A 26854-nucleotide genomic window follows, 5' to 3' on the forward strand; every position below is an offset into this window, starting at 1 on the left:
GTAAAAAAAAAAAAATTTTTTTTTTTTTTTTTTTTTTTTTTTGTACTTTTGAAATAGAACTACTAGAAGCCAGGCGTGGTAGTGCATGCCTGTAATTCTAGCACTTAAAAGGCTGAGGCAGGGGGATCGCTGTGAGTTTAAGGCCAGCCTGAACTATGTTAGTGAGACCCTATCTCAAAATAACAATAGCAAAAAGCCAAACAACTAGAATCTCTTGTTTCAGATGCACAGTCAGATTGAGACATTTTAGGGAAATAAATACATTCTTTCTACAGTGCCTCAAGGTGCACAGGTGCTTCTCGTTTCCCAGTGGAACACATGACGTGTTACCACAGCGAGCAGCAGGGCGGGCTGGCCTACGTGGCACCCCCTGCCCCCGAAGGTCAGAGTCAGGCCAAGCACTCACGAGGAGAAGGGGCTGAGGAGCCAGTGCAGCTGCCGCTCAGGATCAGGACGTGTGTCCGGCCGTGCGGGCATCCTCCCTTCCTGCACAGATTCAGTCTGGAATTCCCAGGCATCTTTTTTTTTTTTTTTCCTTTTTTTCCCTGATAGGGAATTTTGAACATAGAGAATAGCACTTTCTGTCACGAAGCAGATGTGAAGATTGCCTCCGATTCAGCACAGAGACGGTGTCGTTCTGGCCGGGAGGGCCGCGGTCCGGCAGTTGGTTAGGAGGAGGACTCTGGAAAGGCCTGAGCTTGCCATTCTTAACAGCGGGCCTCGTCCTTGGAGAGCTCTTGCTTCTGGGTTAAGCTCTGCCTCTTCCTTTCACTGGGACCTGGATCGAGGTCTCGAGCTCCGCAAGGTTCCGCATGGCTTCCACTGCCTGTGTTAGGGACTCTGGGCCTGCCGCTGGGATTTGTTTTTCTTTTGTTGTTTGGCAGTACTGAGGATTGTACGCAGGACCTCTTGCATGATAGGCAAGCGCTCCTCCACTCAGCTACATCCCCAGCCACCGCACCTGTTTCTTAACAGTCTTTTTTGAGACAGTGTCTCAAGTTGGTCAGTCTGGTCTAGAACCTGCCTTAGCCTCTTCAGTAGCTGGGATTACAAGTGTGCAGCACCACGCTTAGAGAGGATGCTGTAGGAGGAAGGTGGGGATGCATTGCTGACAGGCGAGGTGAGCCACGACTGTGGTGAATGCACACTGATGTGCAGTTGTGGGAGACAGAATGGGGGTCGGAGTTCCTGGAGGCGTTGACTTCTTCACATCTGAGAGCACAGGGCCATGTGACTCAGGTGAGGAGGAGGGCAGACTCCAGCGGAAGAAGCAGTCAGAGGGACCAGGACAAAATGACAAGGCCAGGGAGGCTCAGGGTGGCTTGGTGATTGGCCTTGTCACTTTGGCAACCTGAGTGCAGGAGGCAGCTGGCTTTGGGGTGCAAGTGCACCCAGTGTCCTTCGAACTGAGAGGGTAGGCTTTCCAGCAGTGCATGCTTGGGGCAGCCGCAGAGGCAGTGTGGGGGTGCCTGTGCTGCTGGTGCTGCCTGGCAGGCCCCATAGAGGACCGAGCTGTGGACAGTGCCCCATGGAGCTGGTCTGCGCTGGGAAGGCTAGGGAGGCTCAGCCTGGAGGTTGGGCGCGTGTCATCACAGCTGACCAGGACTGCTGTTCTGTGGCCCTCCTCCCGCACAGGACATGATGCGGATACATTGTTTGGAAGCAAGTGCTGGGCTTTCATCCAGTGTTTACTTTAGAATCATCTCAAAAGGCAGAGCTTGGCTGGGTGAAATCAGCTCTCTTGCTATCCCCGGGAAAGGCCACAGCAACCTTCGGCATTTGGGGCCTCGAAGCCAAACTTCCCACTCACTGATCCTCGAAGTCCCCCATCTGATCCCTGTGGGGAGGCAGGTGCCCCCAGCCCCCACCTCAGCCATGCCTTCTGGTGTTCTCCCATTGAGTCCTCGTGCCCCTGGCCTCCAGTATTCGATCTAGAGATGCTTGGTGTCAGCAGAACTTCTGTTCTGCGTTTCATCCTGGCCTTGAGAAGGACCCCCGCCCCATGGTATCAAGAGCCTCGGCACCCCAGTGACGATTTCAGCCCTGATGGCGGGTCTGTGGAGCAGTCTGTAGACTGGTTTGTGCACACAGGCTGAGTGTGATTGGGACTGGTTGCCCTCCAGGAGGATACCTGTGCTCCTAGCACCGGCTCTTCATTCTGAGCCATCGGTGTCTCTGAGAAGTGTCCTTATGCAGCTCTTATTCTAAATTCTAAAATCTGACTTGTTCACAGCCACAGACCCAGCCTTGGTGCCTTAGCAGTGCTGTTGGCCCTGGCCCGCCCCCCGCCAGACAGTGTGTGGGCACGGCCAGGGCCCTGGCTCACCTTGCCGTCTCTTGGTGGGCTTGCGTGTCAGCTGCCTGGGAGAGGCTGCCCTCACAAGTCGTGCACTGCGTGAGTCGTGGCCAAGGGCAAGTAGCACATGAGCCCTGGCTCTTCAGTCCTGGAGACTGCAGTGCAGCAGGCCCCACCTCTCCCTCAGACCTCCCTCAGGTGCAAGACTCAGAAGTCACAAATCAGGGTGACACAGGAGGGAAATGTAGCCCTGAGAGGAAAGAAATTGCAGTGCACCAAGCAGAGGGTCGGAGAAGGTGCTTTCCACGGGTAGATTCCTTGTGTATTTCTGGGAAGGGAGGGACAAGGCCCCCAGGAGAGCACATGGTGCCAGTGTGGAATATGGTGGTGGGCTCAGTCACAAGGACAGGAGAGTGCTGCGGAGGCCAGGACATCCCTGGGGATCCCAGCAGTGTGGGGACAACAGCGAACTCGCTTGTCTCGTGTAGGTGGTGCTGAGCTGCTGTGTGGCTTGCACTTGGCGTGGCTCAGAGCAAAGATGAGTGTGCAGGGTCCTCACCTGTCCTGCCAAACAGATGTGCTCACCTGGCCATCATTCATGGCCCAGGAGACCCAGGCAGGTGCTTGCCATCCCATCTAGATGGAGCGAAGCTGCAGCAAGCAGGGTCTATGTTCTAAGCTCTGTGTCCTGCTGGGGTAGAAAGGGAGTGGTGTTCGAGCCCAGAGCTTATCTCTCCTCTGCCATGTCACAGGCTTACAGCAGCCAGCTGCTCAGTGTGCAGCGAGCCTCAGCCAGGACCCTGTGGGTGGCAGAGGTGAGGAAAGCACTGGGCGCTCTGTGTGCCATGGCTCGGAGGAAGCCAGCCTCGTCGTGAGTGTAGAGCAGATGGTGTTTACATGCCACACTCATCTTCCTCACGTGGGTCAGGCGGAGTGGGGGCCGCCTTCCCGGGAATAGCAGTCGTTTCCGGTCTCCGTCAGACTCCAGCTACCCCTGGGTGCTTTGAGGGCCCCTGCGCTCCTGCAGCCTTGTGGGACTGGCGAGGGACGAGTCGCACAATGGCGGCTTTCCTGGGCCAAGGAAAGCTAGGCTGTGGACGCTTATTCGGAACCTTGCTAACGTGGGACTCTCGTATTTCTCTGCAGAGGATTACCCCAACGGCACCTGGCTCGGCGACGAGAACAACCCCGAGATGAGGGTGCGCTGCGCCATCATCCCCTCGGACATGCTGCACATCAGCACCAACTGCCGCACCGCCGAGAAGATGGCTCTCACACTGCTGGACTACCTCTTCCACCGTGAGGTGCAGGCTGTGTCCAACCTGTCGGGCCAGGGCAAGCACGGGAAGAAGCAGCTCGACCCGCTCACCATCTACGGCATCCGGTGTAAGCGCGTCCTGTTTCTGCCTTGGGTGGGGTGTGAGGTGTTTGGAGAGCTGAGTCTGGACATGTTTCCAGGGCTGGAAGGATGGAGGAATCCGGGGGCTCAGGGTGGGGGTGTGGGGGGGCCACGTTGAGCATTTTCCCGCAACAAGAAAGACCCTTGGGAAGTGTTTCTTGGGGATTTCAGATCCAGCCTTGCCAGTCCTCAGGCCGTTCTTGAGGCTGCTAATGACAGCTCCCTTCGCAGGCCAGCACTATGAGCACAGTGCTGCCTGCCTCCCGTTATGGGAAGCGTCCAGCCCAGCTGTGCCGGAAGCCAGAGGAGCCCCAGGCCTGACCACATGGCCCAAGTCTCCTCCATCTGAGGGGCAACACTCACTCAAGCTGTCACTGTGGCTTCCCAGTGATGACACCTGGAGAGGGTGTGTCACACTCAGACCCTCTGCTTCTTGCCTTTGGCCTGGCACCCTCGGGTCGTGTCCCATTGTCCCCAGTTTCCAGGGCTACCTGGTGGCTTCTGGTGAGATAGCATGGAGAGGGGTGGGCGTGGGAGCTGTTGCACTGAAGTCTAGTCCCCCACCTGCAGCTCTGATGCCAGCCCGTGGCAGTGTAAGGGCTGAGCTTTCCAGGAGTGCCTCAGAAGCCGTGGGATCCCTGTGCGTGTGGCCCCAGAGGAAACAGGCTGAGGGTGTCCTGTGGACTGCAGAGCTTTCTGGAAGTCACCAAGGAACACGGCCTAGTCCGGCTGATCCTTGAGTGGGGGAGGCTGGCTCTCAGCCCAGTGAATGTGTCCCCAGCCCAGCCTCATGTGCTTATCTCAGAGCATTGTTTCAGAGAGCTGACTGACACCTGTGACCTCCTGACTGAGGTCGTGAATGTGCAGTGTTGTGGCTTGGCGTGGAGCAGGGTCTACAGACGTTTTCTCAGGGCCACATATTGGGTATTTCAGGCCTTTCTCCAACTGCTCTGAGAGCACTCAGACCAAACATAAGCAATCAGATGTGGCTGTGTTCCAATAAAACATTTATCTTCAAAGGCAGGCAGCAGGCCCTCCCGGGGCAGTTGATCCCGGCACACCTGTGCACGTGACCTTGAGACCGCTGGATTGCTGGCTCACAGGCTGCCATGTGAAGTGTTGGACTGTGGAGACCATGGCATGGGGTGCTGTTGGGTTAAAGAGAAGAATGGCAGATGGGTCCTGGTCAGACACGTAACGGTGTCTGTAATGCAGAAGGTGGTGTTAGAGGCCATGGAAATTAGAGGAGGCAGTCTGGACAGTGGGCACCTTGCACAAAGATGCTGGCCCACAGGTCAGGTTCTGTGTGGGAGCATTAGGGTGCTAGTGACAGCCCTTGTTCCCAAGAGGTGTCTCTGTTCCTCTGGGAGATGCCAGGGTGTCCAGATGTGCAGCTGAAGGGTGGCAGCTGGCTCTGATTTGAGGACTACCTTGGAACGTCTGTCCCAGGACTGTGGGCTTCCTGGACACAGGCTACGATTGGTAGTGGCACAAAGAATGCTCTGGAGAAGTGGTCAGGGCCTGGCAGGGCAGGACTTAGAAGCAGAAGCATAGGTGACAAGGGGGCACAACTGTGTTCACGGAGCCTACTCAAGCTTGTGGACGATGCTGGTCTCACACAGTGGGGATAGATCCTGGTTCCCCTGCCTCTAGGAGTCAGCCTTCCTGCCACATGTCTGCACACAGTCACATGGTGTCAGGAGGCACGAGGTGTTTGTGGAAACTGTGTCCTCCATCCTCTCTGGGCCTGTGCTATGCTCATCAAGCTGTGGGCATTGACAGTGCTCACTGCATCACCCCAGCTGTTACGCTGTGTATCTAGCTGTCCCCCCAAGGCCTCATGCGCTCATAGGTGGGGCTTTGGGGAGTGGCTGGATCATGGGTGTGTGGTCCTCAGTTAGTCCACTGAGGGTTTGGAGCCGGGTGTGGTGTTGGGAGGTGAAGCCTGCTGGGAAGAGGTGGGTCACTGGGCGTGGCCTGGAAGGGGGTATGTATGTATTCCACCCCTTCCTTGGAGGGCGTTTCCTCCTGCCTGCCCTGCCAGCGACTATTTCTCCTCTACCATTCCACCTACCTTGGAGCCATCTACACACTGTGAGCCTAAATGACCCTCTCCTCCTCTGAGTTATGGTGTCAGGTATTGTGTTCCAGCACCAGGAAAGTAACTAGCCCCTCAGAGATGCCTGGTAAGTGCTGTGTCCACAGCACATGCTGGCAGTGTTGTGGGCGGGGCTTCAGGAAGACAGGAAAGCAGTGGCCGGCCCTGGAGCCTTGTGGAGAGACTGAGGCACTGCCGGGGACAGCCAGGGCTTGGCTATGCAGACAGGAATAGATGAACGAGTCCCGGGCTTCTGGCAACATGAGCAGGTGTCATCCTCGCAGCACTCAGTTCACCATCACTGCTGCCTACCGGGAGATCCGATTCTTTCCTGTGCAGCAGGTGACTGACTCACTCCTGGATCACAGGCAGAATTTACATGGAAGCCTGGGTGGTGGTGGCCTGAGTGCTGTGGTGGAGCTGTGGTCAGGGCACCATGCATGGCACGTGCAGACTGCCGCCTCACACGGCTTTCTGAGGGATGAGCTCCTTTTCCATGTGCTCCTGTGTCTCTGATGCAGAATCTGTAGAGCGAAGAAGGCTCACGCAAGCACTCACAAGCACTCCCTGGTCAGGCCCCAGAGTTGGAGAAGTGTGGCTGCCCCTTGTGTGCCCTCCACGCAGTTGTGGCCGGCACCTGGGAAAGCCAGCCCTTAGAGAGCGGGGCAGGGCTGTCAGACAGAGGGCATCTGCTGGAGCCGGGTGAGGCCTCGAGCTCGTGCTCTGTCGGCTGACCCTTGTGTGTAGTTTCACTGGTGGGAGCAATGAAAAGAAAAGGCACCCACTGGGGCATTTCCCACTTGGTGGAAGCCATGCGCTTGGGTGACTTTCTTTAAGCAGGAAAGTAGTGGCTGCTGTGTCTTGCTGAGTAGACTGCTCTTGGAGGGGACGGGGCTCTGAAGAGCCGTCTCGTGCCTGTCTCGGATGTCCCAAGCAGGTAGGTGTGCACATCTCCCCTTGGACAGGAACTGCCTATGGGCCTTCAGAGAACCCGGCCTGGATGCACCGCACTGGGCCTGGGGACCCAGAGCAAAGCTGCAGAGAGAATGGAGCCTGAGACTGTGGGTACCCAGAGCCCGCTCTAGGGTCTGTAGGCCGGCTCTGACTGGGCTTCCTGTCCTTCTGGCAGTTCACACTGCAGGCGTACTCTTGTAGAGAAGGAGCAGGCTGAGAGTGACCTCAGCACGTGACCTTGGTGGGTCCCTCTGTGCCTCAGCTTCCTTGGTTTTCCAAGAGAGAGACCAGCAGAACTCTGTGGGCTTCGGATTGGTGCGGTCGGCCCTCCCCACTCGTGGAGCCCTCACCAGGATCAGGGTAGTAAGTCAGGTCCCTGCTGGGGTCCAGCCCCTCTGACACTATGGCAGGAATCCCCTGCTCCCTGCTGCCCACCCGGACCCACCTGTGTGGGTAAGGCCTCTGCAGGTCACAGCCCTGTTGCTAGTGGTCGTGGAATTGTTGAAATGTTAAAAATGCTTGTTTACCTTTTCCCCATCTGGCTCAGTTAATTCTTACTGCTGGTTATTGCATAACACACAAAATAAACAAACACATGGACCAAACTCCTGAGGCCTTAGCTGGGATAGAAGCGAGAGCAGAACTGGCTAATGTCCCCTGCCACTGTCCCCTTACCTCTGTTTCTGCCGCTGCTGGAGTTTCTCAGTGACATCTGTGGCTGTAGTGCTGGAAGCTTGCTTCTGGCTTTGTTTGTCCAAGTCCTGCTCATTATGTAGAAGGTTTTGGTTTAAGCCTCTTTTCTGTAAGCAGAAATATTCTGGAGACAAAAATCTGCATTTTGAAACCTGTAATTGGTCTTGTCGCTAAGTACTGTCTTTGTGAAATGAAGTTGGTGTTTTGAAAGGGAGAGAGAGAAATTCGGGGGGGCTGTTGGCTTTTATAGGATTCCCAAGGATTGATGGACCTCCTGCTCTGAATTTGGACAACGAACTAGTTTGTGTGCTTCATGCAAGAGTAGCATGTGGCTGTGACTTGGAGAAACTTGGAACGTTTTCATGAGTAATGCCCTCTTTCTTTTAGGCTTAGCTCTTGTGATTTTTTTCTTTAAATCGGATTTGGTAAGCTTCTGTTAGATAATGCTGAACAGCAAGTCCTCTCTGTGAGGTACCAGATATGAAATGAAAATGACTTCAGAATGGCAGTTTTAGTCCTTTGAAGACATCTGTGAAGAATGTGGATGTGGATGATGGACCCGCGAGGCCTTCTGGCTCTTGGGAGAAGTTGGGATCATTTGCACAAAGCAGAAGTTGTATTCACAGGTGACCCAGCAGACGACCGGACCGGAGCTGCTCCTGTGAGCTCACCCGCCCTAAGATGTGGGCAGTTCCAGGGAGCAGCAGTCCCAGTGCAGGTGGCTTCCCTGGCCCGGCTCGTCTGGCACCCATCTTGGGTTCCTGGGGCTGCTGGAACAAAGTCCTGCAGACAGAGGCCGGAAACACAGGCTCTTGCTCTCTCTCAGTTCAGGAGGCCAGGCCCCCAAGAACCTGGTCTTCGCAGGGTGGCCTTGCCTCCTCGGAGGGGCTCTGCTCCCGCCAGCATCCTGTGGTAACACTGCTCTGTGCCCCCGCCTCATGGCAGCCCCGCTCCCTTCCCTGCCTGTCGTTACAAGGCCTTCTTCTCCATGTGTGTCCACATCTGTGCCTCTCCTCTCCTTATAAGAACACCAGTCCCAATGCAGTGAGCCCACGAGTATGATCTCATCTTAGTTAATCAGGAGTGCAGAGACCCTGGGTCCCAGAGGGGTCACATTCCCAGGTCCTGGGAAGGACCTGCATTTCAGGGGAGCACTGTTCAACCCAGACACAGGGTTTGGGCTCTGAATGCGGGTAATCGGAAACTATTTCTTAGCCACGTTTCCTTCTGTGGGGTGAATGTATTTGCTGGCAGGGCATAGGCTGCACAAGGTGCTGATGAGGGTCTCCTGTGGCCAAGCACAGCTGTCAGGGGCCACTGAGTGCACCGTCTGTCTGCAGAGCTGGGGAGGGCTGGTCAGCCAGGCCAGCAGCCCAGAGGGAAGCCCCTCCTTGGTGGAACACTGCTCGGGGTTGGCAGAGGCGTCAGGATCCTCATGGATCTATCATCCGTATCCACATTCTTCACAGATGTCTTCAAAGGGCTTCATTTTCACTTTATTCTGGTACCTAACAGAGAGGACTTGCTGTTTGGCATCATCTAAGCAGAAGCTTACCTCTGCACACACGAAGCCGAGCTGAGGTGCTCACCGCTTTCACAGTGGTGAGCAGGAGCACTGGGGAGAGTGCTGCCTTGCCAGGAGGTGGGAGCCTCGGGTGTGGGGCCTGGCGAGTTGGCAAGAGGAGCATGGCCTTCTTGTGCGTTTCTGGACCAGCTGCTATCTAGTCCGTCTGCAATTTTAAGAACTAAGTTGTTGGCACTCAGCTTGCTGCTTTACTTTCTCCTTGCACTTGAGGTTATATTAGCAGTGATCGTGTTCTTCGCTCCTTTGTGACTGATGAAGCAAACATGCAGCCCACCGTGGCTGTGAGGTTCCTTTCACCTTCCCTCTTCTGCAGCACCGCTCGGGGCACCGTGCAAGGCTCTTGTTAAGAGAGAGTGAGGGTCTGGTTTTTCCGGCCGGGGCCTTCGGTGTCAGCAGTGGGCATCTAGGGAGTGCAGAGGCTGGTGACGAGAGGGCAGGCACGGCTCCTCCCAGACCTTGCCAGTGGCGGGGGCTTCCCTCCAGGTGACTGAGGGCTGCTCCGTAGGTGGCTGCCCTGCTTCCTGCTCTGTAGACCACACCAGCAGCCTTTCCCCTCCCAGGCCAGTGTGTGCTCTGCCAGAGCAGTGGCACGGTCAGTCAGGCAAGGGCATCCTGGTGGGCCAATACACACGCGCACCCTTTCCTGCTCCGTCCCCAGCCTGCTCACCCTGGGCCAGGAAAGGGAGGGTAGTGAGGCCACCTCCCTCCCCTTGGGTGCACTGTGAAGCCACCCTGGAGGGCAGGTTCTTTTCCTACCTGGCAGTTTGCCTCAGACCCTCACTTCTGGCTTCTGCCTCAAAACCAACACGAGGGTAATGGCATTTAATGTGCATTCAAAGGTGCTGGTCACTGCTCAGGTTCTGTGGTGGCTGTGGTCAGCAGTACATCCTCTTTCACGGAAGTGACCAGTGGGGCGACAGGAGGCACATGTTGGTCGCTAGACAGACATTTAGAGTGAGGATTGGGTGATCTCTGACGAGTCCAGCGTCGCCACTTTATGGGTTTCCTTTTTGTAGGGCTGTGCTTCCTGACGCTTTCAGTCCACCCTCTTAACCCACTGTCCTTTTACCTAGAGCACAGAAATCTGGTTGTTGTTTCAGTTAAATCTGCCTAAGTGTTACTTCTAGAAAAAGTCAACAGTTGTCTTTCAAAATGAAAGACACTGTTGATACTTAATGTAGTACTTAAAAACCCAAACACTTCCTTTGTTTTGATTATTTTGAGTATTTTGGCCTCAATCAGAACAGATTTTTAGGCATTGGGCAGTAATTCAGCTCTCAGTGGATGGTCCAAACTCAGTGCTCCTAACTCATCAAAATAGGATTTTTTTAGCTCCGTCTTTTGATTGTTACTGTTTTGAATTTCATCCACTTATTTTCCTGTTAGTGGTGCAGCCGAAGTCTCTAGCTAGAGCGTCACAGTGTTGGAGAAGAGAATGTCTTGTGATCCCCACATCGACTGTTAGTTCCTATTGCGCTTGGTACGGGGGCGGGTCCTGTGGACTAGTGAGATGTGGTGAGGTGTGCAGTGGGCAGTGGCTCCGGGACCCTCAGAGTCCCCACTGCCAAGTGAAGGACCTGGATTCTGCTGTCAGAGCCCTGGAGGGACAGCTTCGGGCCAAATGCAGTAAGCACTTAGAGGCTGGAGTGCTTACTGTGTGTGGGGACAGGCACATGTGAGCCAAACCCAGTTCCTGCATCTGAGGAAAGAGGGGCCATGGCATTGAGTGTACATTTCATGTGCAGAGGGTGGCGAGGGCCCTGGAGGAGCAGGGTGCTCTGTGGGGCAGAGCAAGTGGGGGGCAGCGAGGGTGTGCAGTGCTGGGGGTGCTGGGCTCTCCGGGAGCAGGGGACCCTGGGGACATGGGTGAGCAGAGGGAAGTGGACGTAGTTTTGGAAAGCCAGGGCCAAGTGCCTCGGGGGGACCCTTGATTTGATTCCCCAGGCAGTTGTGACGTTAGATTAGGGCAGAAAGAAGTTGGAGCACGGAGTCGGGGACTTGTGAGCACCTGTGTGGGGCATCAGGTGACTGAAAAGTCAGGTACAAGGAAAGCTGGTGTGAGCACGTGTTGCTGAGCGTTCGTGTATGATCTTGGGCGATCAGCTGTTGGCTGGCTAACTACTTTCTCTGTGAACAGCCTTGCTGGCTCCTGTCCTAGAGTATTTCCAGCGTCAGTACTTAGCCCATGAGGTGCTCCCAGGACTACAGCCTCTGGCTCACGGCTTGTATCTGGGACATGTTCTTTCAGGTCACCTTTTCTATAAATTTGGAATCACAGAATCTGACTGGTACCGAATCAAACAGAGCATCGACTCCAAATGCCGGACAGCGTGGCGGCGAAAGCAGCGAGGGCAGAGCCTGGCGGTCAAGAGCTTCTCGCGGAGAACGCCATCCTCATCCTCTTACAGTGCCTCAGGTAGGCAGGACTGCGGTGAGCCACGGGGCAGCACCCGGGGGCCTCTGTCAGCAGGTGTGTGGGGCCCTGGAGCACAGTCCCCGAGCCTTGGTCCTGGACCAGGTGTGTGCAGCAGGGAGGATGCTCGGAGGGCACAGCAGCCCTGCCCGCTTGCCCAGCTGACGGTGGAGCACCTGGGGCCTCCCTGAATTGTGCAGGAGTCCCTGCATTTGGAGCTCCTCCTCCCCTGCCCTGTTTAGATCCTGCGCACCTGGGAGGCTTCCTAACAGCAGGGTTGTGCTCACTGCATGGAGGCTGCAGATGACGGTTGGGCAGTGTCTAGGTTGTGCTCTTCAGTCCAACTCAATTTTGGGGACTCAGGCTGGTCCTCAAAATGATGGAAACAAATCTCTTGGCCTTTTTGCTCAGGCTGGCTAAAGAGCTTGTTTTCCCCAGGAAAAGTTCTCACTAGGGATGATCGTATGTTCCCGGGTGTCCCCAGGACATCGCAAGACTTGGAGCAAGTGTTTGGATTGAAGCAGTCTCCATAAGCTCCTGGGCAGCAGCTCTGGGGACTCGAGGCCGAGGGGGTCAGCCCAGGGCCCCAGCAGGCTCGGCTGTGGCTCTCCTGAGTGGAGTCTTTGTTGGGGGCTCTCTGTCCTGGAAGCTGCGTATCAGATCTTCTGGGCTCTCTGGACTGTCCTTCAGGAAGTGGTTTTCTCCTGGTTGTTTTGGTCATCACAGGATACTTAGCTGAGGCTGTTGCCAAGGTTCTTGGACGATGGAGGTGGAGGCTGTGGGCCACACAAGCTGCACCCTGGGCAGGGCAGTGCCTTCATGAGCGGCATACAGGGAGGCCACTTTGAAGAGTGCAGGCAGCCTGGTGTGAATGAGATCCTCTTGTCAAATCCCATGGCACATGACTGTGTAGCACACACAGAAGCTACCGTTTTTATTGAAAATGTGGTGCTAGTGGGTAGTGGTGGGCATCTGCACGAGATGACCTGTGTGGTGGTGGCCTCTAGATTCAGGTTATAATTCTCATCTTACTGAGCTCTTTATGTCTTTCTGTGGTTTTCAGATCACTTCCAGTAAACAGTGCATTAGTTTTATAGTTTCAGCAACACTGCTTAAAATTCAGGGGAGTAGGATTTTGCTTTTAGTCATGACACAGTAGCAGGGACCGGAGTGAAAGTATCATATAGAAACCTGGACAAGTCACAAAGCAGTGTTGTAAACGTTGGCCGCTAGGCAGCCCAGGCCATGGTCCCCGGGAAGAGGCAAGAGGGGACTTCCCTGGGTCTGACTCTGGCAGTGCCGTGGAGCCCAGAGCTGCAGGGGGCAGAGAGAAGGCTGAGGCCGTGAGAGCTCTGGCAGAGCGTCTGACTTCTGAGATGTTCATGCTGGGGTCTGAGCTCCTGCTCCTGTGCTCACAGGATCGGGGGCCACCCAGGTCCCAGCAGCCAGAGGTCCTTGCTGACGAGTGTAGCTTTCACAGGGCAGCGGGCAGCCTGTTTGTGGGGGTAGCATGTTCCCAGAGGAAAGGCAGAGCTCAAGGACAGCCTCAGAAAGATCACACCGAGTCACAGGCAGCAACACTTAGTAGGAAGATGGCAGAATCTAGACAGCCAACACAGAAAATCCACAGCTCCCTTGTCTCCTTCCATTCACTGCTGGTGGATGCAGAGACTGCTTTCGGTGGAGTCTGGGGACTGTGTCCTCCTTGACATGCTACCGTTGAGCCAGCTGAGAGACAGAAAACATGTTGCTTCTGAAGTTCACCGCTGTGTGAACTGACTGGCTCCAGTATTGTCTGTCTTAATTTACTACGTTCTTGCTAAGGTGAGGGAGAGCCAAGGACGCCTGCCAGGGTTAAGAGACCATAGGAATCTTTCTCATTGTCCCTTTGCATCTGCTCTGGGCCTACCAAAGCCTCTCTGGTATTTCAGGCATTTGGGTGATAGAAATGACCCACTGAAATGTAATGGAGCCAGAATTCCACTAGTGTGTTCTGATTGTGAGTCCAGTTGGGGTTATCTTGTATCTCTGAATTAGCAGCAGACAAAAGAAGAACTTTGAAATAAATATGTAAGTGAGATTCTGAGCCAAGACTGGTCTATTGAAAGGTGATTTGTTGTTGCCAAATTGAGTACTAACCATAAAAGCACTAGTGTCAAGAGCTTTTCTCTTTTTAAAAATCATTTTACTAAAGCACCTGTATGGTGGCACTGCTGTGTGGACTTCTACATGTTCTTGAGTGTAAGATGGCTGGGTTTTTCAATTTTTGGTTTGGGTTTTGGTTTTTTGAGACAGGGTCTCACTATGTAGTGCAGGCTGGCCTCGAACTCATAGTTGTTCTCCTGCCTCAGCCTTCCGAGTGCTGGATTACAGCCATGTGGACTGTGCCGTGCTGGGTTCTACTGCTTAAGTACAGTCTCAAGGGTGGACTGGCATCTTGGTGAGCACCGACTCAGTGGCTGGTGTTGTGGAGTTGCAGAGGACCAGCTCTTGAAAATGCACCACCTGTGGCTGTGTGCAGCCAGCTTTGCACCCTCAGGTCCAGACTTCATGCAGATACCTGCGGTCTGGTACGGTCCGTGCCTTGACATCCTTGCTCGGGTGTGAGCCTAGGGTCAGCAATTGATTGTACAAGTGCTCAATGCAAACTGTGCACTAGACTTCAGTATTAGCCCATTATGAAATACAGATTTTTAGCTGCATTTGATGCCCTATAATTCCAGCACTCTGGAGGCTGAGGCAGAAGGACCCATCTGAGCATCTTAGCAAGATGAGCCCTGTCTCAAAATAAAAAAATAAAGGAAGGGTTGCAGATGTAGCTCAGTGCAAAGGCCCTGGGCTCAATTCTCAGCACTGCAAAAACAAAACAAATCAAAAACTCATGGATTTAAATTCTTCATGTTGTGTGGTTGCAGTGAGTTCTTGATTAATGTTAACTTCAATGATTTCAGTTTTAGGTTTGAGAACCATTTGTGTACTTATAAATCCTATCTTCTGTAGTTTTTTAGAGCCTTACATATGAATGTAACCATTCTTACACACACACACACACACACACACACACACACACACACATTTGGGGGTGTACCGGAGATCAAACTCAGGATCTTGTGCCTGTGGCATGGAACCACAGGGCTAAATCCCTGGCCTCTTAGTTATTATGTTTTTGAACCATTGGAAAAGCATCAAAATTGATTGATTATTTTATTAACATTGAACAGATATTCTTTGGGAATCTGGCCTTTTAAGCATTTTGCTTGTGTATCCTCTTAATGAAATTGGAAACTGTTCTTCCTTGCATGTTTTAAAGTTGACTTTTTAAAAAGCTGTGACCTAAAATTTTCAGTATTGTTTGAAATATTAAAAAAGGATGTAATTACTGTCCTGTTGTAAATATTAATATTTTTATTAGTTAGATTTGTTTTAAAATGTGTAGAGTGAAATTGCTACTCCACGGCAGTCTAATGCCTCCTGTTAGCTGTTGAAATGTGTGAAAAGCTTTTCACAGTAGATGTTACGAGGCTGGGGGTGTAGTGCAGTGACAGAGCACGTGCCTCGCCTGTGAAGAGCCCTGGGTTTAATCCCCGGCACTGCCAATCCCCCAAATAAACAGTTTTCTCTTTCGTTTTTCTCCTTCCAGTCATCTTTTCTCACAACTCCTCCTACTACAATATGCTTTTATGCTGCAGTTTTTAAAAATCGATCATAATTCTCTGTAACAAAAATATACACATACATTTTAAAAATACATCTTATTACAATTAAGAGGAATCAAAATATACAGTGAATTTTTAAGTTTTAAAAATTCATTGCAATAAAAGGCACGTTGCTGTCAAGCCCCTCAGTGTTCCCCCTGGCTTCAGACACTTAGCCCAGCATGCTTGCCGCTTTCGGAGCACTTCTAGAAGTCCTCCTTTGTGATTGTCTTCACAAGGTGTGATTCAAATACGGCGAACGCCGCTGCTGAGTGCCATCCAGTGGACAGGCAGGCGGGCGAGAACGTGACGCTGTGTCCTCATTCACCTCACGCACTCCCTGGAGCTGGCACTGTGCGGCTTCTGGCTCCTTCCCAAAGTCAAAGTGAATGCTGTGAATAGATTCAGGACACTTAAACAGCCGTGGCAGAGGACGTCCAGAGCTGCTTCAGAAAGTGGCGGGAAAGATGGGCTGGGTGTGTTTGAAGCAAGGAGTAGTGTCTTGAGGGGGATTGATGGCACCGTGTTTGTTTCTTTTTTTCTTTTTGGGGCGTTTTTTGAGACAGGGTCTCACTATGTGTTTCAGACTGCTCTGGAACTCACTGTGTAACCCAGGCTGGTCTCGAACTCGCACGATCCTCCTGCCTCAGCCTCCCAAGTGCTGGGATTACAGGCGTGCTCCACCACGCCCAGTGGCAGCGTGTTTTTACTATAATGAATTTTTAAAATTTCAATATTCACTGTATATTTTGATCACCCCTTGTATTTTTCCTTTCTGCAGATACACCCTGAGGCCCTTCACTCATTTGGCTAGATTCTTTGCACCTTTCTGGTCCCCATGTCGGGAACCTCAGTTACCCCAAACTTCCCATGATGGCCCGCACGGCCCGGAGACCTCCGACTCAGCTAGGAGTGTGGCCTGTCTTGTCCTCTCCTGTGGGACTGAGAGTGAGGGAAGAGGGGGCCTGAGATGATGCAGTGGCTCTGTGTGTGGCCCCTCCTGAGAACTGTCTTGCTTTTCTCCTTGCTCCTGCAGAGACCATGATGGGCACCCCACCGCCTGCCCCCGAGCTGCAGCCGCCGCCGCCACAGGCCCTGCACTACACCCTGGCCAACGCACAGCAGGTGCAGATCCACCAGATCGGAGAGGACGGCCAGGTGCAAGTAGTACGTGCCTTCTTGGTGTGGGGGTGTGGGGGCTGCTTGGGGAGGCGCTGGGGCATCGCTCAGAGAAGATGCCATGGCCAGGAGCCCGAGTGATGGTGCAGTGGAAGCTAGGACAGGGCATTCACTGGTCCCCAGGCCTGTCCCCTGCCCTACAGGAACGTTGTCATCACCACCTGTGTACAGCTTGACAAAGGCCAGGTCATTTTGGGCCCCTGCCTCTGCCTGGCTGCGGGGATGCACCGGCAGGCTGCGCCCCATGAGTGAGAGGGGCGCACCGGCCCCGGCGTGTGTCCAGCGTGCGCCTGGACAGGCCTTCCAGCCGGCTCTTGGGAAAGTTACAAACTCGAGCCACCGCCCCGGGAGCTTGTGTGATCAGCGTCACGTGACCTGGGAGGGCTCAGAGCAGAGCGCTCTGACACAGCTAGGGTCATGGTGACGAGGAGCAGTGCGCATCCGTCTGGCCCCAGCCAGTTTATTCTAAGGTCCACGTCGGCTGGGCTAGAATTTTACACGTGAGGACGAGTGCTCATTTCATTCAGCAGAGTTAAGGTTTATAGGGTTATTTGCTGGTCTCTGGTATCTGTAAACACAAGTGTTTTCGTTGGAGTCTTTGGCTCTTTTGGAGCCACGTTTATTAGTGTTCTCATGAGTTGTTTAAGAGTCATGTGAGTGTTTCTTTGATATAGAAATTGCCTATCTTGTTCTCAGCATGTGTGTAACTACCTCCCCTCCTGGTCACCCCTGCCTCGCAGCCTTCTAGGCTCCCGGAGAGCTGGCAGAGTGGTGCTCCTGGCATCTCCACAAGGCTTTCTCTCTCTAAGCTGGAAAGCACAGCTTTGGTTCTGATGATTGAACCCAGGGCCTTTGTATTGAGCTGTATGCTCAGCTGGTTTTTGTATTTTCTTTTTTTCCTCTTTAAATTTTTTAGATAGAGTTTTGCTAAGTTGCCAGGGAGGGCTCAAACTTGGAGTCTTCCTGCCTCAGCCTCCCAGAGTACTGGCATTATAGGTATGTGCTACTCCACCTGGCTTTTTTTAAAGTCCTGATTCGAAGTTTCTATTTCTCCCCTTGGGTATGTCACTAAAGTTCTTAAGTTTACTTACATATGATATTTAAAGAAGGGACACATTTTCCTCAGGACCATTGCTCCTGTGGGAGTGCCACCCGAGAATGTAGCTTCCCAAGCATTGGGAGGTCACCTGAGGGGCGCAGCCTGTGCAGGTCACACTCCAGTAAGGGCTCGTCCCCTCTCGAGTCATGAGCACAGAGCCAGGAGCAGACGTGGCGGAAAACGTCGCCTGTTTCCTTGGTTTGTTTTTCTTCTGATGCTTCTTGGTGTCTTCTCTTGTTGTGGATCCCGCAGGGCCACCTCCACATAGCCCAGGTGCCACAGGGGGAGCAGGTGCAGATCACGCAGGACAGCGAGGTAAGCAGTGAGCTTGGCCATGCTGCTGGCTTCCCGGGAGACTCTGCAGGATGGTACTGGGGGAACGGGAGGGAGCCTCGGTGACAGGAGCTGGGGTTTGCTGTGGGTGGGGAGCGGGTCGGGCCTGGTGTCCCCCGGAAGCTGTCAGCCATGGGTCGTGAGGGACAAGAAGAGCAGGTGAGTGGATTTAGGGTGCAGGGAGTAGGGGCCCAGCCTCACATGTCTGCCCCGCAAGTGGCGAGAGGGTCACAGGAAGGGTCCAGCGGTCAGGCTGGTGGCAGGGGTGTCCCTGTGGCCGTGTCAGCTGGGACAGGGAGGGAGGGGCTGCCGGACTCTTGATCCTGTAAGCATTTGATTAGGGGAGATACAGTGCAGTCAGAGGGAAAGTTTTTCATTGTTGATGCTAAAAAATTCTTGAGACTACTTCTTGAATTTCAGTTTTTACTGTCAGTTCTCAAAACGGAATCCCTCTTGTGTAAATAGTTATTTTTGCCTCCATTAAGCATCAAACCCAGTACATTGGAGTGGCTTGCCTGCAGTCAGAGGTAGCTGTGGGGGGTGGCAGTGTGCCGCTCGCTCACAGAGCTCCTTACACAGTGCAGTGTGTCCTTGCTCACCCCAGGCTGTTCCGTTAGAGCGAGGCCATCTGCAGAGATGTCAGCAGAGCGCCCCCCAGGGAATGGCGCCCTTTCTGACAGTGAGCGACTCCTGTGCATTGCGACGCGTGCTGCAGTGTGGACACTGCTGAGTGTAGCTCGTGAAAGGCCACAGCAGTGCAGCTCAGCCATAGGCAGGGACCTCGCTGTTCTGCCTCAGGCTTCTGAGAAGCTGGAGTTATTTCACTTAAAAATTTTGCCAGAGTTTTAGCTCAGTGGTTCCACTGCCTACCTCTCAAGCACAAGGTCCCGTGTTCGATGCCCGGTACCAAAACAAACAAAAAAATTTTTTTTACAAAATCATATTTGGCTTAGGGCGAAGGAAACATTGGACATTTTGTTTTTATAAGAAAAAAGGTACCTAGAAACTCATCTTAAAATGTTTTGTAGTTTTGTTTTGTTTTTAGAGCACTTTGTATTTCAGGCCGGCCCTGAACTCACTCTGTAGCCCAGGCTGGCCTCGAATTCACAGCAGTCCTCTGTCTCAGTCTCCTGAGTGCTGGGATGACAAGTGTGTGCCACCACGCCTGGCTTGTTTTGTGGCTTTTACCATTACAAGGCCTTGAAGTTTTGTTGAATTCACAGTTTTCTGTGTGTCCTTGAAGGAAGTAGGGAAGCTCTCTGTCTAACATTCTCGGCTCTTGATGATCTCCTCCTCTCGTCCTTTGCAGGGCAATCTACAGATCCATCACGTCGGCCAGGACGGACAGGTAAGGCTCCCTGGTGGACGGCACACGCAGCAGACAGCGCTGCCCGGGCCGTGTCACACAGGGCCGGGAGGGTGCTGCGAGGCAGCCCCTGGGCTCACAGCCCTGGCTCTGTGGGATTTGATGCTAGTTTTTGCCTCCTAGAGGAAACTTCCCTTGAGTTTATTGTTCTTCATTGTGCCTATACGTGAAAGCTGTTGACAATGGTGTTTGTGCAGAAGCTGTGAGTGAGGCCAAGGTGGCTTCACTTGTGCCCATTGCTCACACTGGCACTTGTAGTGTAATGCCTGTGTCTGGAGAAGAAAGGGCAGCCCTAGCCCTTTACTGAACACATCCTATGGGATTCTGTGCTCGATGAGGTACCTGCCCTGAGGTTCTGGGGAGGCCGTGGCTGTCCTGGAGTGAGGAGCTACATCTTCCTGGCCTCTCTGGTTAAGCACAGTTTCTGATGAAGATGCTTCCCCTCTGCATTGTTGGGAGGTTGTGGGCGGGCTTCCGGTTTCACAGAACGTAGCTCAGGCACCGGTGCAGAGAACCCACCCCCGAGTTCACTACTGTCCAGGTAATGATGCTCCCTGTTTTCCAATCCAGTGTACCTTTGAGGCCTGGATGTCCATCTGCCCAGCATTCCGGTAGGCCCTGCTCCTGTCAGTCCTGCAGTGCAGGACAGAACACCCAGGGTTAGGAGAGGGTGCTTTCCCCGGGGAGGAGGCTGCGTGCCTGAAGAACTTGTTGGAATAGGGTTTCTTATCTTGAAAGCTTCAACTTAAAAATAAACTTCCCCATCAGGTAGTGCTATGAGATTAGTACATAAATATGGAATCACTGCTTGGGGAAGGAGCGGAGGCACAAAGCTAGAGCACCCACAGTGTCCCTGCTGTGCTGTGGACTCTTGGCGACAGGTCTCCCCTGTTCACTTCCTGCTGCCCACGTCTCATGGTTAGCTGGGCACCTGAGGACCCACCACCCACACAGGGATCCATCTTTGTTTTTGAGCTTAGTGATTTGTACTTACACTGGGGATGGAATTTTACCGTAGTTAGGTTGTAAGAAAAATCAAGTTCCCTCCCTTTGTTTGATGTTCCGTTTCTTTGTATGCCGAACAATGCCTGTGTGGAATTTTAAATATAATCAGGTTTTTGTCTTACATTAGTGCCTTGCTTATGCCGGGGCTATAGACCGAGTACTCGATCCTCTGGGCCAGAGGCTGCTGCGGCTGTGCAGGGGTGAGAGCGCAGGTGTGGTTGGGTTCAGGAAGGGCTGTCGCCCCTGAGGAGCCAGCCAGAGCCCACAGTAGTCTGTGCCTGATGGCTTCCACTCTTCCTCCACAGTGCTCACGATGCGCTGCCCTTCCGTGACTCCAGTCTTGTTCTTAAGCAGCCTCGCTGCAGACTAAACAAAATGGCCACATGGATCACTTTTTATACCAAATAGTAACTTAACCTGTCCTGTGTGGGACTTCAAGTCAAAGCCAGCCCCCTAAGTGGAAGCCAACAGCAACACCGATGGTAGCTAGTGGGGATTTCATACCTGGCACCCTCTCCTTCTTCAGAGGCAACTCTGCTTTCTGATTTAAATACACAGTATATGTGTTCCTAGGAGGCTGCCTTTTCTCTGGTTAAATCTATTTTGCTCATCTTTTCTTGTTTTTGTGGAAATTCTGTTTTCGTCTTATCATTTGGCCAGTTTTCATACTTATTAAGTTACTCTGCTCATAATGGCTTCATTTTTCAAACTGACCAGATAATTGTGCAACAGAGTGATGTTTCAAAAGGCACACAATACCCTGCTCTTCTTGACATCCCTGCTGGGGCTGCAAGGCCAAGCCCACACCTGGGGGCGGTGAGCCCCCCCCCCCAGGACAGCACTTGTGGGTCTGGGACTGTCCCCTGGCCTGACGCAGCTGTGGGTCTTCCTTGTCCTGGTGTAAGTATCGGTGTCTGAGTTACTGAAACTGACTGCACAAGGCTCACCCCAGGGTTATAAGAGAAAGGTCTGCAGCAAAAGCATGTTTTCCTGAACTGTAAAAGCCCTTGAGGACCTTTCTATTATTGCTTCTCTTGAGTTCTTAGGTCCCCTGGCTTTCCCGCCCTGGCTGTAGGGAAGATGGGGTCACAGCAGGCAGGATAAGAGGGCTGTGCCGTGGGCAGGCAGCTGGGGGTGGTGATGCCTCTGGAGGCTGGGCCCTGGGCACAAAGGGTTGAGTCCAGGGAGGTTGCAGCTGCCTGGAAGGTCTGCCATGGGCTCATGTGGCATGGCCATGCCCAGTCTTGGGGAGGGAAAGTCCAAGGCTTTAGGAAGTTCCAAGGGCTGTCATGCCTGGCACCCCTCCCAGTGGCCCCTCCCAGGGGGCTGGCTCCTGGCCCTGGCCTCTGTCCTTCGCTGGGCGTCAGCTGTGCTGGCTCCTGCTACTCCAAGGCCCTCCTGCGTACATAGCTCATTGACCCTTTTCCATGGCTGGTAAGTGGCCCAGTGTCCAGCATCAAGAGGTGAAGTTTCCTGGAGCCCTGACATCTAAATCGCCGCTGCATCTTTACCTACTGCGGCTGGTTGCAGAAGTGCCTCCCCTCCCCTCCTGACACTGGAAGCCTCAGCGAGCATGGCATGGGTGTCTGGGGAGGGCAGGTTTGCAGGAAGACGCAGCCTGGCCTCCCGCCTGCACCCCATGCACCCCATGGTCAGCTTCCTTCCTCATCGCCTCTCCGTTGCTTCTCTAGGAGGAAGGTGGTGCCATGTTGGTTGCCATTTCAATTAAGATGCAACTGCTGATCCTGGACTGGGGCCGGGGCAGGCAGCTCCTGGAGTGAAGTGTGGGGCCTGAGCCTGGGCCTGGAGCTACTCGGCAGTTGAGGCTTCGTTCCAGCTGGTTCTGGTTGAAAGTCGATTGGAAAATTGGCACATAAAGCTAATGGAAACTGCTGATTGCTTTTGTCCCCTGTGTAACCATTGATACTGTCGGAGCATGGGTGACTTCTTACGCTGATCCCAAATCCAGTGTCTTTGTCCCTCCACCAGGCGAAGTGCTCCCTCACAGCACGTTATCGTGTGGGCCTGGGGGACTCGGGGCTGGGCCGCGTAGGCTGCCAGATCCGGATGCCCGGGCTCCATGACTTCTTTCCAGAGTGCCGGCCAGCCACGTGGTAGGAGACGCGTTACTTTTGGGGTTGTCAGTTTGGTTGCTCTAGAGTTTCTTATTACTGTGTCACAAGTTGTACCGTGGATGCGCATGTCTAGTTGCACAGCTGCTGGCTGGGAAATACATGATTGTTTAAGGGGAGCTTGGGTGAGATGGTTGCTTGACATTCTCAGCTCCGAGTGAGCTGGCACCATGGTGTCTTGGAAACGCCGCGCTCTTAGCTGTGACTGTGGGAGCTTTACAAGAGGGAGCCTGCGGAGGAGAGGGGTCTGCTGGGCTCTCTGTCCCTGCCCATGCCAGGCTCTCACGGCTCTACACAGCCACAGAGAGGCGCAGACCTTCCTTGCAAGTGGAGGATTGGTGTCGATGCACTTCATCGCTTTCAAATACACTTTTAAAGAATTAACGAAGGGCGTCTTGTCCTGTGCGCCCAGCCCGCAGCCCCACCGTCCCCAGGGAGCCTTGCTGGGGCGTGGATGCAGTGGCTGCTGCAGTTCTCTGCGCGGCTGCTGCGGGACCGAGCCAGTGAGAGTGGCTGCTGTGCCTGCTGACAGTCGCGCTGATCCTTAAGTGCCAGGTGAGGAGGCCCCTTTCAAGTCTGACACCCTGCCCCACTGTTCCTTGTACTTGCTTTGAGCGTGCACCGTGGAGCAGCTGCTGACTTTGTAGTGCATCTCTGGGAAGCCTTTCACTGGCAGTCACACATCTGACGCCGCCACTCAGTGTCGAAGCTGTTAATGTCCTGGGGAAGAGGCACTTATGTTTAACTCCTCAGCCTTTGGAGAGCGGCGAGGAACAGTGAGGATGTTGTTCCTCAGGCGAGAGCTGTGGTAGGTTTCGTGCTGACAGGCCAGAGGACTAAACTGTTTGAACTTGAAAATGCACACGTTGAAATGCCCCCTGTGTCCCTCTGGCTAAGCACTGCAGCTCTGTGTGGGCCGCGGACCTGCTCTGGACGCCAGCTCGGCCTGCCCTGGGCCATCCTCCAGCTCGGCTCAGCTCATGTCACATAGAGACAGTGGGAACCTAGGAGAGAGAACAAGTGGTTGTGGAGATCCAATTTTGCACCATCACAACGTTGAAAAGCCATGAGCAGGGGCCAGAATCTGTGAACCTACGGCAGGTGTGTCACAGCAGGCTTTTTGTGTTATTGAAAGCACTAATAGTCCATCGTTCACTGATATGCGTGATTCTGCACTGGAAACCTCCAGGGCTACAGGAGAGGCCCTGCCCACCAGCCAGATGCCCTGTCACCAAGAGTGAGGTGGCACGAGTCACAGAGCAGGCACAGAGCCCCAGGAGCCTCACACCAGGGCCCTGAGGCCATGGGTTTCTGTGCAGGTCCTGGGCTGCTGGCAGGAGGGAGACTGCAGGCTCCTTAGAGTGGTCTTTATGTTGCCTTCCTGACAGGTGCTTTGAGTGTGGAGACTACTCCTTTTGGGGTGCCTTGGGCACCTGAGCTGAGTTCCTGCGCTCCCACACATGGGGAAGATGGCAGGGAGCTGTTCACGATGGGCAGGTGGTCAGCAGACAGAGCCGGAGGTGACTTTCTCTTTGCGACAAAGGCTGAGGCCAAGGGATTCTTTGTGGGCTGAGGGCAGTTACTTACATGGTGACGTGTGCTGATGATCATCGCTATCTCAGTCTCTGGTGGGTGACATTCCAGCTCGGGGTGGCGGGCTGCCCCGAGACAGCCTGCAGGTGGTCTCCTGTCCCCTTCATTTGACTGTGCTGTACAAATGAGTCCACCCCGGGCTCTGTCTCCTCACTGGCAGAGTGGGGCTAATGAAAGTGGACAAGGCAATGTCTGCGCGGAGTGCCCAGCTGTGCATTCCTGGCCCCTGACCAGTCCTCCATGTGAGCCGGGCCACCCGACAGTGACAATGCTGCCAGGAGGATGCTCTCTCCACCTGCGATGGGCCCAGGGGCCTCCTCCGTCCCAGCAGCGCTCCCCTGCCTGCTGGCCTGATCCTGTGCAGCTCCGAGCAGGCCACTTCTCCATGCACCCCTTGGCTCGGGCTCCCAGCCCAGCCTAGCACACCCTGAAATGGTCCCTGCCACTTCTCCAGGTGTGAGTACCCAGTGCCCTGACTTGGCAGGGGATGCCCAAGTGACCCATGGACAGCAGTCACGGTGGAAGCAGAGCACTTGGCCTCCCTGGCCTCCCAGGTCACTGCTCAGGTGCCACACGACCCCCATGCCCCAGGAGGGCCCCGCCTGTATGGTTGGCCCCCAGCTTGAGGGCTATGGGTACAGTCTCTGCCTCCCCAACTTCTGTGGCGATCCTTAGGAAGCAAGAGTGGGCAGGATCCCTGGGACGCCTGTGTTCTTGGCACTGAGAGGCTGAGGCAGGAGGGTTGCAAGTTTTATCCCAGCCTGGGCACTTAGCAACTTAATAAAACCCTGTCTCAAAATTAAAAAGGCTGGGATGTGGCTCCATGTGAAGGTCCTGATTCAGTTCCCAGTTCCAAAAACCAAAACAAAACAGAAACTGTTACAGCCACAAAAAGTGTTACTGTAGAGTGGTGGGCTGTGCCTTACATATGGCGCTAAGCCGCTGCCCCAGCGTCCGGGTGAGCAGCAGCTGGCACATCCCTGCCGGGGCGTGCTCGTACGTATGCACGTGTGGTGAAAGTCTCCTGTCCTGCTGCTTGTTCTCAGCTAGTGCCCGCACACCCCAGTTGTCTGCATATAGAAGCCAGTGGTGGGGTTCCTCATGCCCACCCCACTGTCTGGTTTGTAGGGAGGTCTTAAGACACGTGGCCAAGGCTGGTTCCTGACGCTGCTCGTCTGGGTGATGGGGATGCAGGACAAGTGTCTTTGGACCTCCATCTCTGTGGGTTCTATTTGCAGGTCTGGCTTCTCTTCTCCCTGGACTATAGTCAGACCCTGGTCAGACCCTGGAACAAGCCTCATCCCAGGACTGCCTGCTGCTGTGCTTGGCAACTTGGCCCCAGGGCATCTTCCCTCCCCAAGCTATGACTACACACAGCCATCGACCTTTAGCTCCAAAGCACAGCTGCCAGGGTCAAGGGTGCCTTTCTGTAGCGCTGCCTCATGGACTGGCCCTGAGGTCTGCGTGTCTGCACACGCATCTCCCTCACAGAGGGCACTGGCCACTTTTGGCCCGTGGCCCATCGGCTGCTCTGGTCTGATGTCCAAAGTGGATTTCTGCGAGCATTAAAGACTTGTTGACAGTGTTCCCTATGTGGGATCAAAGGCTTTTGGGTGACCTCTTTTTGACATTAGCCACATGATGGAGACTGGTTGGCTTCCTGGCCTTCCAGTGTGGGGCACCGCTGGGATGGGACTCTTTCTCACACCTCACTGTGCCTGTGAGAACCCCTGTGGTTCCTGGGCTGGGAAAGGCATAGAGTCACCTTCATGGTGTGGATTCAGAAGTCGATGACAAAAACAGATAAAGGGTGACTGGGCTTTTCCCTGGACCTGTGGCCAGTGGTCTCGGGCTCGTCCTCACCACAGCCTGCTCTCCGAGTGGAGGGGAAGGGTGCTGACTGCGCAAGTTTTGTCCGTCTCTTTGTGTTTGAGTACACTGTTAGTTGGACTCAGAACTGTGTATCAAGATATTACTGGAAAGTCCTTGGGCTTCTTGCACTTATTTTAGGCTTGCACCAGTTTTGCATTATCTCAGTTGGGTATTAAATGGAGTTTCAGAATTGGCAGTAGAGAAAACCAGATGTGTGTACTCCAAAACACAGTGCGTTTGGGCCCAGGATTCCCTTGGTAGGCGGCTTCAAACTCCTACCCGCTGCCATTTTTCTTTTGTCTGAAAAATAACTGGCTCTCCTTCAAAAATGTACAAGGGAAAAGCCTGCAAATGAAGCTGGAAAATAGCACATGCCCCCACAGCACCCGCCAGTCTCCGGCGTGACGATGGTGTACCGCCCTCTGGGATCTCTCTCAGGTTCAACCATGGGCTAGCTGGACGCCGGGAGGTGATGCTCCTGGCCACTGGCCTGGGAGCCGGCCTCGCTCCGTTCCAGTTAGATATTTCTGCATTCCAGAGCCTGTTTGGAAAAGCCACAGGCCAGAGCTCTGCTCCACACCAGAGCAAGCAGGAAGAGTGAAGTGGAGAGTTCATTACCAGCGGGGGAGTGGGAGCTTGTCCTGTGCGCCTCCTCTGTGATGGCCACACCAGGTCTGCTCCTTTCAGAGCAGACCTCAGGCTTCCACGGCCCGCTCTGAGGGCTGTACTGTGCACCCTCTGGGGGCCCCCTGGGTGGTCTTGGCGTGGGATTTGTCTTGGCTGCCCCCATCTAAGCTTCAGCCTAGATGGGTGGGCTCGCTCTTTACCACCTACGATCCAGACCCGGTCAACAGCCTGCACTCTCCAGGGTCTGCGAGATGCATTCAGGTACTCTCGGGCTGCAGCACAGTGAAGTGGGCTAGTCAAAGACTGCTGTGAAACTGACTCCCAGAGCACATCTGGGCCTCTTTTTTGCTCATTAAAATACATTGATTGCTGTCACCCTTGGAGGAGGGGACAACTTTAGGGTGGGCACTGTTAGAGGAAGTCAAGTACTTTGTGCCTGGAGTGCTTGCTCGGGCCTAGCTTGCTTGTGTCTGTATGGGGGCCACCGACAGTGACCCCCCCCCCCCCCCCCCCCG

The 26854-nt window shown here is 54.0% G+C and overlaps 1 protein-coding gene across 11 annotated transcripts in view; it reads left to right on the forward strand.

Annotated features, from left to right (window-relative positions):
• Positions 1-26854, forward strand: part of Banp (BTG3 associated nuclear protein) — a 79753-nt gene that overhangs the window by 42826 nt on the left and 10073 nt on the right. For 9 of the 11 annotated variants that reach the window (XM_033758036.1, XM_010627517.2, XM_010627514.1 and 6 more), the window contains 5 exons: positions 3443-3682; positions 11274-11441; positions 16170-16300; positions 17655-17726; positions 19054-19092. In XM_033758036.1, coding sequence (XP_033613927.1) covers positions 3443-3682; positions 11274-11441; positions 16170-16300; positions 17655-17726; positions 19054-19092 — 650 coding nt within the window. The remainder of the gene's footprint in view (positions 1-3442; positions 3683-11273; positions 11442-16169; positions 16301-17654; positions 17727-19053; positions 19093-26854) is intronic. The other 2 variants (XM_010627520.3, XM_010627522.3) reach the window with 1 other exon arrangement.

This window comes from Fukomys damarensis, unplaced genomic scaffold (assembly GCF_012274545.1).
Source record: "Fukomys damarensis isolate Sample0158 unplaced genomic scaffold, DMR_v1.0_HiC HiC_scaffold_32, whole genome shotgun sequence".
In the NCBI taxonomy this organism is placed as follows: domain Eukaryota; kingdom Metazoa; phylum Chordata; class Mammalia; order Rodentia; family Bathyergidae; genus Fukomys; species Fukomys damarensis.